This window comes from Pseudochaenichthys georgianus, chromosome 7 (assembly GCF_902827115.2).
Source record: "Pseudochaenichthys georgianus chromosome 7, fPseGeo1.2, whole genome shotgun sequence".
Classification (NCBI taxonomy): domain Eukaryota; kingdom Metazoa; phylum Chordata; class Actinopteri; order Perciformes; family Channichthyidae; genus Pseudochaenichthys; species Pseudochaenichthys georgianus.
Window position 1 is genome coordinate 33,531,726 of NC_047509.1, and position 12,625 is coordinate 33,544,350.

The window sequence follows — 12,625 nt, forward strand, 5'->3', positions numbered from 1 at the left end:
TTCTACCTTTTTTATTCTTTATTCTCACAAAACAACATTAAAGAATAATTGATCATGAAATATCATCGATTAAGCTAAAACCATTCTTGAGGAAGTAGATACAAAATTGTAAAAATATGCTTTACCTTAACAAACTGACACATTAATGCATTGTATTATAAAATCCAGTAATATAATATATATAATTATAGAATTGGCTGTTGTGCCAAATTAGTGTATACTTGTTGTACTTCAAGAATGTTGTCTTAACTAAGAGTATGAATGCAGTACTTTATTCACAACTGTCTTCTTGACATAAAACAATGATGTAGAAAACCATAACATAAATAAATGAGAGTCTGAATACACTTAAAATGTTTTCTGTTTCTGTTTCTCAGGAATCCTCTCTCAAAGGATGTTTGTGATGTTACCATGTGGGGGAGTCGGGGTAAGAGAAAACACACACACACACACTCACACACATATGAATCTATTTTTGATCATACTGTTATTCGCAAAAGCTCTTAATGAAAGCTATGCAAACCTGCATTGATGAAAGATGACATTTCTTCAAAGCAAAGCAACAGACGAGAGAGAGAAGCAGACAGGAAAGGAAAGAGGAAAAGAGAGTTGGCTTATGTTTGGCTGACAGTGCGTGTCGGACCATGACAACTCAGAACTAATGAGAGCAACATGTCCGTGACCGGGGATAAAAGAAATGCCTCAGATTTCATTGTCAAAGCCAGATGGACAATATGCTAGTTTGTGAACAAATAGAGAAACTAAATAAAAAAGGATTTACTTTGATCTGGACCCCACATCTGTGTGTTTGGTCCTCCTTGTCCAAGAGAAAGCCTTCAGTTTTCTGTTATTGTCCCACAGGGATCAGATATTATAAATATGTCCACGCTGTTTGTTTTTACTCAGTCACTCAGTGGCCTTCATCATTTGTCTCTCACATTTGGCAGGTTGATAATGACACCATCTGGAACGAGTCGCACACTTCAACAGCGTCACGCATGGCAGCAGGCAGCGTGGTGGAGCTGGCCGTCAGAGTGGCCAAAGGAGAGCTAAAGGTGAGGAACAGAAAGCTCCCCACGTCCATCTGTCATCTCCAGACTACATGTGCTCCATCTAGAGGCAGTGTCCCTCCCACACACTCCCCCCCCCTGCCTTCAGCGTCTATTGGCTAGCGCTCCAACACATAGTACGTGATAGTCTAAGGTGTGTGACATCGCTTAGCGGTTGACCAATCACAACAGAGCCGGCCAGCTAGCCAATGAGAGCAGACTGGGCTCTGGTTTCAGACAGAGGGTGAAAAGAGGTGCGGCAGTATGAGAAAAATAAAGAGCTTTTTGAACATTAAAGCATGGAGACATGTCACAGTATACATTGAACATAATAGGGCCCCTTTAAGCACTGTCGTCTCAAAGGCATGGGGTAATTTAGAGATTTCAAACTAGGTTTAACAGATGTATTTTTCAAACAATTTACCACGGACTCAATGTACTGTTTGCACAAGTTTGTAAGTTAAAGTACACAATAACATTTCTCCAAATTATTTCTACACCAACCATGTGTTCGCTAAATGTAGGTTTTGTTCAAGTGGAATACTGGGTAATTCATTAAAGATTTGACATTTACCCTATTGCACAAGTGTACACTTTATAAAGAATATTTTTACCACCATACCGTGTGTCGGACAGCCGATGGGGAATTACAGCCGTTATCTATGATGTCTTCAAAGCCACAAGACTGTAGGACAAAAACCTTTACCCTCTTTAGACCAGGAGCTGCTGGTCTACCGCTTGCTTGATCACTTATTTTGTTTGTGTGACTTAGTGTTTTAAAGGGTAAAATACACCAGAGTATTACTCGTCCCACTAGCCCACTTCAGTTTTCCTGTCTCATCGTGGCTTTCCTTTGCTAAACTTGTTTTCTTATTTAGATTGGTCAAAAATATGATTGACTTGAAGCTTCAAACCAAACAGTACTAACTTAAAGAAATAACAACAAAAAGACGATGTAAAACAAGGCAGGCCACTAAAGCGCAGTCTATACCGAGCAGTGGTCGAACACAACCACAGGATCAACCACTCCACTTCAGAACAGCTGTTTCCTCCGAGCTATACATATGGCAGGGAATGTATACTCTATACTTATTTACAATGCAACATAATAAGTAACTTGAATGGCCTCCATGATGCATTGTCTTTACATTGCAAGATGTCATGTATTTGACAAAAAAAGGAAAGAACATTAAGAACTCTGTGGTGGAGTGACAAAAATGACAGCTTAACGTAATTCTTATTTTTGGGCAGGCTCAGTAGGGTTAGTGGTTCAATTCCCAGCCCCATGTTGACAAGTGCTTGGGCAAAATGCTTAACCCCTTATTGCACTAGTAGGCCTATCTACGGTATTGAAGTGTAGCTGTAGTTACATAATAATAATAATAATAATATAAATATATATAAATTATAAGATTTGCAGTCATACTGTATGTGAACCGTCAAAAATAACAAAGAACCTACAGCATGTGTTATTTTAGTTAGAATATGTTTTTTGCCATTTAATTACAATGGTTTTCCGTTATATTATTGAATAAAGTTCTAATAAACTACTTCAATTACTACCCCATCTATCTAATATCTAAATAATATTTTAATATGTGTTTTCTTTAATGAAGATTTATCTTTATTTGTGCGCCAAACTTATTATGTTCCTATACATCATATAAGCTTAGTTTCTTACCAGCTTAACTTTGTATCCTGTCAAACATTGATTAATAGAGTCTTCTTCTTCTTCTTCTTCTTCTTCTTCTTCTTCTTCTTCTTCTTCTTCTTCTTCTTCTTCTTCTTCTTCTTCTTCTTCTTCTTCACAGAACGGCTTTGCTGTGGTCAGACCGCCAGGGCATCACGCAGACCCCTCCAATCCTATGTAAGTGTGTGTGTGTGTGTGTGTGTGTGTGTGTGTGTGTGTGTGTGTGTGTGTGTGTGTGTGTGTGTGTGTGTGTGTGTGTGTGTGTGTGTGTGTGTGTGTGTGTGTGTGTGTGTGTGTGTGTGTGTGTGTGTGTGTGTGTGTGTGTGTGTGTGTGTGTGTGTGTGTGTGTGTGTGTGTGTGTGTGTGTGTGTGTGTGTGTGTGTGTGTGTGTGTGTGTGTGTGTGTGTGTGTGTGTGTGTGTGTGTGTGTGTGTGTGTGTGTGTGTGTGTGCGCGTGTGCGCATGTGCATGTGCGCTCTATGGGTGATACTTATGATGTGACAGAGAAAAGGGACACGATAAGGAAGATGAATAGTTTGTTTGTGTATGTGTTTTCCCTTTGCTATACTTTTTTATATTCTTCTTACTATTTATCAGTACAATCATGTACAACTACTCTACTGTTTGCCATTTCACATTAATGACATAATATACATTAGTGGATGAATGCTCTGCTGAAGAACAGTTCTGGGCCACATTAAAACAAAATAAGATTTGTAAAGTTATCAGACACATCAGACAGCCAAAGCTTAGTCATCCAGTATTCCTGACTGTCTGTACATCCCTCTTTCTATAATTGAGCAAAAAAACAAGACGCTATACATATAATAATTACCTTACAGTAAGGACACTATACAGTAAATACAACAGCACAGATTGTACAAAATATCAGTATGAGAAAACGACACCCTCTGTTCTTAGACCCTCACATCGTACAAGGAAAACCTTCCAGAGAAAACCCACAGTTTAAAGGGAAAATGGGAGAAACCTCAGGGAGAGCAACAGAGGAGGGATCCCTCTCCCAGGACGGACAGACGTGCAATAGATGCCGTGTGTAAATCGAAGAGATAATACATTTTACAGCGTAGGTAGACCGAATGTTTGGAAATGCATGTGTCTATAATAAGAAGATGAATCCACGAGGATGTCAACAATCCTGTGGAAGCCATCAGGGAAGTAGTATGATGAGAGTCAGGCAGGACCCCAGAGACAGGACCGCAGAGACAGGACCAGCCACGACTCGAAGTCCACGACTCAGATCCAGTACTCAGGATAGAGGATCCAGGGCACAGGACCACAGCAAGAGGATCAGCCTCGACTCCGGATCCCGGCGTAGATATAGACACAAAAGAAAAAGAAAAATTGGGGGAGGCTGGGTTAATCGGAACATGCAAATACACAGACAGGCACACGCAGGGAGCAAGGTCCCCGCTGGGGCCTTAGATTGGAATTGGTGAGGGATAAGGAGGTACACTGTGACTACGGCATAACACTCCCCGGCCTTGGATAAGGACCCCTCTGCAAATCCAGGTCATGGAGGGAAAAGGTTTTGGATAAAGAAAAAATAGAAAGAGTAATAATAACCTTAGTTTTAAATATAAGATCCAAGTTTTTAGGATTTAAGTGAAAGAGCAAGAACCAAAATGTAGGTGAAGAGGCACAGCGTATCTGCGTCAAAGCACTCTCATTAGGTTATTTTATCAACTATAAGCTTTACCAAAAGGAAGGTCTTAAGCGTACTCTTAAAACGGATAGACGGATAGTCAGCCGCCCGAACACAAACTGGAAGCTGATTCCACAAAATATAGCTAGTAACTATAGCTATAGCTACTGTAGCTATAGTAAGGCAAGACAAGGCAAGGCAAGTTTATTTATATAGCACTTTTCAACACAAGTTAATTCAAAGTGCTTTACAAAAAATGAAAGACATTAAGCATTAAAAAAGAAAAGCTAATAAAATAAACATTAAAAGAAAAAATACATGGATAAAAGTTTCAGTACAGTTTAAGATATGAATAGTTCAATTAAAAGCAGCGACAAAAAGAAAAGTCTTCAGCCTGGATTTAAAAGTAGTAAGAGTTGCAGCGGACCTGCAGGTTTCTGGGAGTTTGTTCCAGATATTTGGAGCATAATAACTGAACGCTGCTTTACCATGTTTAGTTCTAGTATAGCTGTTGTTATTCTGAGGTACTTTAGCATATTTCCTGCAGTAGATGGTGGTCTGCACACCACAAGTTTGGAGAAATAGACAGTTGGTTATAGCACTGAATAATATTACACTGGCTGTAGTTAAGTACATCATACAATCATACTTTAAACAATCTAAACTATCCTTTTAAAGTATTTGCTTTCTCAATCACTGCCTTCAAACTTCATCCTGTCTTTCTGTGTCCATCAGGGGTTTCTGTTACTTCAACTCTGTGGCCATAGCCGCCAAGCAGCTCCAACACAAGCTCAGTGTCAGCAAGGTCCTCATCGTGGACTGGGTGAGTAGGCCTCTTTCTGGAGGCTTCACTGCTGTTGTTTATACTGTGAAATCAGAGATCCTATATTTGTCCTGCAGTAAAAGTATTCAACATTTAACATACAGTGGGGCAAAAAAGTATTTAGTCAGCCACCAATTGTGCAAGTTCTCCCACTTAAAAAGATGAGAGGCCTGTAATTTTCATCCTAGGTACACTTCAACTATGAGAGACAGAATGGGGGAAAGAATCCAGGAAATCACATTGTAGGATTTGTAATGAATTAATTGGTAAATTCCTCGGTAAAATAAGTATTTGGTCACCTACAAACAAACAACATTTCTGGCTCTCACAGACCTGTAACTTCTTCTTTAAGAGCCTCCTCTCTCCTCCACTTGTTAACTGTATTAATGGCACCTGTTTGAACTCGTTATCAGTATAAAAGACACCTGTCCACAACCTCAAACAGTCACACTCCAAACTCCACTATGGCCAAGACCAAAGAGCTGTCAAAGGACACCAGAAACAAAATTGTAGACCTGCACCAGGCTGGGAAGACTGAATCTGCAGTAGGTAAGCAGCTTGGTGTGAAGAAATCAACTGTGGGAGCAATTATTAGAAAATAGAAGACATACAAGACCACTGATAATCTCCCTCGATCTGGGGCTCCACGCAAGATCTCATCCCGTGGGGTCAAAATGATCACAAGAACGGTGAGCAAAAATCCCAGAACCACACGGGGGGACCGAGTCAATGACCTGCAGAGAGCTGGGACCAAAGTAACAAAGGCTACCATCAGTAACACACTACGCCGCCAGGGACTCAAATCCTGCAGTGCCGGACGTGTCCCCCTGCTTAAGCCACTACATGTCCAGGCCCGTCTGAAGTTTGCTAGAGAGCATGTAGATGATCCAGAAGAGGATTGGGAGAATGTCATATGGTCAGATGAAACCAAAATAGAACTTTTTGGTAAAAACTCAACTAGACGTGTTTGGAGGAGAAAGAATGCTGAGTTGTATCCAAAGAACACCATACCTACTGTGAAACATGGGGGTGGAAACATCAGGCTTTGGGGCTGTTTTTCTGCAAAGGGACCAGGACGACTGATCCGTGTAAAGGAAAGAATGAATGGGGCCATGTATCGTGAGATTTTGAGTGACAACCTCCTTCCATCAGCAAGGGCATTGAAGATGAAACGTGGCTGTGTCTTTCAGCATGACAATGATCCCAAACACACCGCCCGGGCAACAAAGGAGTGGCTTCGTAAGAAGCATTTCAAGGTCCTGGAGTGGCCTAGCCAGTCTCCAGATCTCAACCCCATAGAAAATCTTTGGAGGGAGTTAAAAGTCCGTGTTGCCCAGCGACAGCCCCAAAACATCACTGCTCTAGAGGAGATCTGCATGGAGGAATGGGCCAAAATACCAGCAACAGTGTGTGAAAACCTTGTGAACACTTACAGAAAACGTTTGACCTCTGTCATTGCCAACAAAGGGTATATAACAAAGTATTGAGATGAACTTTTGTTATTTACCAAATAGTTATTTTCCACCATAATTTGCAAATAAATTCTTTCAAAATCAGACAATGTGATTTTCTGGATTTTTTTTTTTTTTTTTCTCATTTTGTCTCTCATAGTTGAGGTATACCTAGGATGAAAATTACAGGCCTCTCACATCTTTGTAAGTGGGAGAACTTGCACAATTGGTGGCTGACTAAATACTTTTTTGCCCCACTGTATCATAGTGTTGGAGTTCAGTGCCTTGTTCAAGGGCACTTTGACAGTACGTGGTCTTGAACCGGCAATACTCCGGTTCCCTAGACATGTCCCTTTGAACAAAGCTGCTGCTTCCCTAATTTGAATGTATCTCCTTTGGTATTGCTATGTGTAATATTCAAATGTGTTCCCTCTTTCTGTTTGCTAGGATGTTCACCATGGAAACGGCACCCAGGAAGTGTTTTACAATGACCCCAGCGTTCTCTACATCTCACTTCATCGCTATGACGATGGAAACTTTTTCCCTGGCAGTGGGTCACCAGTGGAGGTGGGTGTTGGCCAGGCCACGTTGTAGTCCTTCGTTACAGCTGACATGGGAGATACATATATGTATTTTGATTAAACAATTGCCCTGCATGAATCAAATACAACATGTGTTTTATTTTGGGTTCAGGTTGGGTCTGGAGCAGGCCAGGGCTTCAATGTGAATGTGGCATTCACAGGAGGCCTGGACCCCCCCATGGGAGATGCTGATTACCTCGCTGCATTCAGGTACAGCCAACAGCTCTGTTCAAAACACTGTAACACAAGCTGACATTATAAGAGATACATTTAAGTTGTTACGAATTGAAAGGGTTCATTCACAAAAAATGCTTGATTCTGTTGGGCCTTGTATGTCGTCAGGATTTAAGCCCCGGTAAACTGTGCATCAAAACAGCCGGGATGACGTATTGGCCACAAGTTTATTTAAACCCAGCAACCTCGATCATTTCAATCAGGCGCAAAAAAAAAGAACAACTTACACTTCTGCCAAACTTTATGGCTGTGTTTGTCTTTCTGTCTCTGCATTTCTAAACGTTAGCCCAAAAGTTAACCCAATAAACATTGAAGCAGATTATCTATGTTTGATGATTGTGAATTATAATGAGTGAGCGAGTAATCGCACAATTCCTCTGTTTTCCTTTACACTGAGCCACAGCAAACACAGGTCGATGATCAGAGGCTCAGCGACACAGCGCCTCTGACACACTTCCTGCGTAATTAATAATCCTCCTCATTTGGAGAGCATGTGTCTGGCGCACCCTGTTTCCAATAACTTGCCGTAAACGGTCTCCAGGTCCCTTGTTTGACAGACTGCGGATCTTTACTTCCTGTTTGTGGGTTGGATAATTGTCATCAGGGTGTGTTTGGCTCCAATAAAGTTACAGCAGTGTGGGCTCTTTGGTCGTCTGGTGCATGACCGCAAGGTTACTGGAAAAGTCGCAGACGTACAGTAATGGGGGTAAATGTGCGTATGCTCACAACAAGGCATATGTTTATATACAGTAGCATACTTGGGGACCAACACACAAGTTCACACACATGCATAATGTGTAGGCCATGATCTTAAAGCCCGCGTCACACTATCCCGAAATTGACACCAGATGGACACACGATAAAGGAAATGTTCAAATTGGGCTCTGATCATAACAACATCGGGCCATTCGTGAGGGCATCTTAAGCCATCGTATGACCGCCAGTGGAGTTTCTCAGGCTCCAGCAGCAACTTCGTGAGCGGTGGCAAAATCTTTGGCATGCCAAAAAATTGGCGAAAGACCTTGCGAAGGTTCATTTTCGTGTTGAATTCATGTGTCCATTTTGTCCTTTGTAAGGCCATCGTGAGGGCATCGTGTCAAATCGTGTCATCTTCGTCTTTACTTCGTGTGATCATCGGTGCCATCGGGCATTTTTCGCCTCACGAAGACAATACGAAGGAAACAAGAAGCTGCCCGATTGTCTTAGGAAGGCAACACGACTACGTGAAGCCCTCGCAATGCCGTCGTGTAGCCATCGTATTATAGTACGATTTGTGTTCTGTGAAACTGAAAAGGATATTACATTGTTTTTGTTACTTTCGTTGCAGTTGTATGTCTTAAATGTAATTTAGGTTAACTTCCTGTTTTATTTAGATGCTTTTATTTTGAAGGCGAGTTTACGCTGTTGACAGGAAGTTGTTGTTGTTGCTATGGAAACAACATGAGAGTGTGTGGTTCGGGTGCCATCGTGTGGCCTTCTGTAGGCATTGTACTTGCTTCGGCTGTTGCTTGGCTGTTGACCAAGTTCGGAGCCATCTTCGTGCGAAATTCACAATTCCATATTCGTGTGTCCATCTGGTGTCAACTGATGTTTCCTTTTCTATTTTCGAATTCAATGTTCTAATATTACATGTGTACACCCTAACGTGTCAACAGACCAACTGTTCTCAGACATGTTCTCTTGTGCAAATAACTCTCTCAAATTTATAAAGTTTTTTTTATACTTTTAGGATTTTTCTTCAACATATTATACTTTTGCAACGTATTTTGGCCAAGTTCGGTAATTTCAAAAAGGGGTGGCAACATGTCTCCAGCGTCCCAAACTTGATTGACACCTATGATTCACATGATCATTACCACCGAGTGTGAGATTCATTCAGACATACAACTGCTAATTTGAAGGGTTTTAGATATGAAAAAAGTTAGAAGGGGCCCTTCTTTCTTAAGTGTTCCTGAGCAAAAACACTGATTCCCTCTCAGGCCTGTTATTTTGCAGCGTGAGCCTGACCTCTGACTTTTCCGTGCTAGACATTCCAGTGAGAATAATTCTAAGCGGGGTGGGAATGCACCCAGTGTTTTTGAGGGGGAAACCTCCATGGCAGTGTCGTGGAATTGTATGCCAACACTAAAAATGTTCTGTGTAAAGCTGGAGAAAAGGGTTTGCATTCTTGTTGGGTTTTATAAAAGAGAAGGACTACAGAAGGTCCAGCTGTGATAGACACGGTTCGCCACTGAGTTTTGGACGGTGTAGAGTTTCTGTGTTTCTCCTAGAGGATATGTTTTGTAGGTTTCTGTTTCATATCATGACAAAATACAATAAAAAACAGTCTCCTAAGTAATCAGATCTGGGGAGAGTTGAGCGGGATGGGCCTCCTCTAGTGCAATGGAAAACCACAGAAGTGATTCAAAGTATCATTTGTAATGCCAAATGCATGGCAAGATCTGGATCTAATATTAGTTCTAAGTTATTCTCTCTTTGTTTGAATCTGCCTTGAGCCCCAGATGGTGAGAGTTTACCACAACACTTTTTCATAGTTCTCTGCACAGATATAGAAAATAACACACAGTTTTAAAATGTGATGCAAAAGTTGAGATCACAGATACCAGGGGAATCCCGAGCTGAAAATAAAATGCACCATAATAATAAATTAAAATGCTATATATATATATATATATATATATAGAAACAACTAGACACCTCAGCAGTTCTGGGTCATGTTATGCCTTTATTGGATATTTTTTTTATCAAAACAATAATATTTGTTGATTAGAGGGTGCAACTAAGGTGGACCTAAACAGCATATTGTGATTACATGGTCAGCACATTTGCTGCTGAAGGCAGGTTCAAAATGTGTGTACTAATAAATGCGTTGGTTTGACAAATTATGACATGAAAGCATAGTGGTGTAAAACAAAAGTTAATCTATATGAAAAGTCGTATCAACTGCAATAATGTTAACATGCAAAGGCAAACTGTAACATTTTACTCATGCTAAACTTCAACTTTTTTTTTTTAAACAAACATTTTTAAAAAGACTTAAATTCAAGTTTGTCAAAAAAATAAAGAACGCTGTAAAATAAAATATAAATGACGCAATAAATCTTGACACAACTGCTTGGTGTATATAAGTACCGTCCATTATTAGCAAGTTAGAATGTGATCATAAGGAAGACTTAAGCAAACAGGGACATACATTACATTAATGTAGCAATTTGATATTCATTAAGTAAAACAAATAAACAGTTTAGTTTAAGAAATATGAAAAACACATGTTTTAATGCAGGTTCTTGTTCAGAAGTCAGCACAGAGCTGACATAATCTCATGTTAGGTCATATTGTGAAGCCACTTTGCCTTAACCCTTTAAAAAGAGCATTTTCCCTTTCATGCAGTCAAAATCCAAACGGCCCCCTTACCTCCCAACAAACACTTATGCCTCCTCTTTGTAATTAATAAAGTTTGCAAATGCACAACGGTCTCTCGAAGTAAAAGCCATTGAATGGATCACATTTTATACGTTTTTCAGTGCTCCAACTTCAGAGGGGAACTTTGTTGCGTTTTCACCTTATCCTTCACTCTCACCCTGCCCGCCCCCCCCCCCCCCCACTCCTTATTTTTCCATCACCCCGACCCTCACCACCACACACATCCTCCCTCTGCCTCTCCTCCCTTGATTGATCTTTAATAAGCGTTCCCTCCTCTCCCCTGCCCCCCCTCCGTCTTTCCATTAGTTTGTCTGTAGTTGCTCTCCGTGGGGGGAGCGTGGCAGCTTTAATGGGTCTACAGGGGAGGTGGGTTTTCTGCGGTTAGGTGTGTGTGCGAGGATGAGTGGAGTGTGTGTGTGCTCTGCTTCATATGCACAGGGCTACGATAACGTGTTTTATGGATTGTAATGACTTTACTGTATGAATCAAAACTTAATACACCGCCAACAGGGCGACACAAGATTTCCTTCTTGCATGTGTGAAAATGAATCCATGTGTTGTATACATCACTGTGTATCTGCGTGTGTATGCTCATGCTGGAATGTGTTTGTGTGTTTTATCTCCGTTTCCTCATTTATGTCCATGAGCTCATGTTGTCCATCTGCATGCAGTCAGGGCTGTGTGTGTGTGTGTGTGTGTGTGTGTGTGTGTGTGTGTGTGTGTGTGTGTGTGTGTGTGTGTGTGTGTGTGTGTGTGTGTGTGTGTGTGTGTGTGTGTGTGTGTGTGTGTGTGTGTGTGTGTGTGTGTGTGTGTGTGTGTGTGTGTGTGTGTGTGTGTGTGTGTGTGTGTGTGTGTGTGTGTGTGTGTGTGTGTGTGTGTGTGTGTGTGTGTGTGTGTGTGTGTGTGTGTGTGTGTGTGTGTGTGTGTGTGTGTGTGTGTGTGTGTGTGTTGTGTGTGTGTGTGTGTGTGTGTGTGTGTGTGTGTGTGTGTGTGTGTGTGTGTGTGTGTGTGTGTGTGTGTGTGTGTGTGTGTGTGTGTGTGTGTGTGTGTGTGTGTGTGTGTGTGTGTGTGTGTGTGTGTGTGTGTGTGTGTGTGTGTGTGTGTGTGTGTGTGTGTGTGTGTGTGTGTGTGTGTGCGAGCGGGGGGAGGGAGGTCTCCAAAGTCCCCAGGCAGAATAATGAAGTTAAATGGATCCCAGATGGACAGTTTTTTCCTCTTTTCTCTGTGTTGTCAATGACGTGAGGAGAGTGACAAGCCTCTAATGGGAAACAGACTCACACACTCCCACTTTGATCTCTGCCGACAGCATCGTGCTGCAGAGTCAAGCCTCCCTCCGCCGCTCTCTTCCTAACAACAATAGCATTAAGGAAGTCTTCTGTTTGAAGTCCACAAACAACACTGAGTAGCAACAGCACTGTGTAAGAGCTGACTTGTGTAACTTAAGGCCTGCACAGCTTTTCCAACACAGAAACAATAGACCTTTGTCGGCTGCTGAGTCAAGCATCAGCCAAACCTTTTTTAGATTTGACCATGAATTTGTCATCTTAAGAAGGAAGAAGAAGTTTGGAAATGCCCAGTTGGATTTGGCAATATTTCACTAAATATTATGGACAGTCTTCACAAGCAAACTGATTCAATGAAACCAAGTTGACAACAAGCTGTGGATGAGGGCTGCAGAAAAAAAATGTTACAGCCTGAAAGAAAGGCCCACC

General features: G+C 41.4%; 1 protein-coding gene across 3 annotated transcripts in view; it reads left to right on the forward strand.

Annotated features, from left to right (window-relative positions):
* Positions 1 to 12,625, forward strand: part of hdac7a (histone deacetylase 7a) — a 68,390-nt gene that overhangs the window by 50,690 nt on the left and 5,075 nt on the right. For all 3 annotated transcript variants that reach the window (XM_034086533.1, XM_034086534.2, XM_034086536.1), the window contains 6 exons: positions 378 to 427; positions 948 to 1,055; positions 2,861 to 2,916; positions 5,137 to 5,224; positions 7,123 to 7,242; positions 7,369 to 7,466. In XM_034086533.1, the coding sequence (XP_033942424.1) occupies positions 378 to 427; positions 948 to 1,055; positions 2,861 to 2,916; positions 5,137 to 5,224; positions 7,123 to 7,242; positions 7,369 to 7,466 (520 nt within the window). The remainder of the gene's footprint in view (positions 1 to 377; positions 428 to 947; positions 1,056 to 2,860; positions 2,917 to 5,136; positions 5,225 to 7,122; positions 7,243 to 7,368; positions 7,467 to 12,625) is intronic.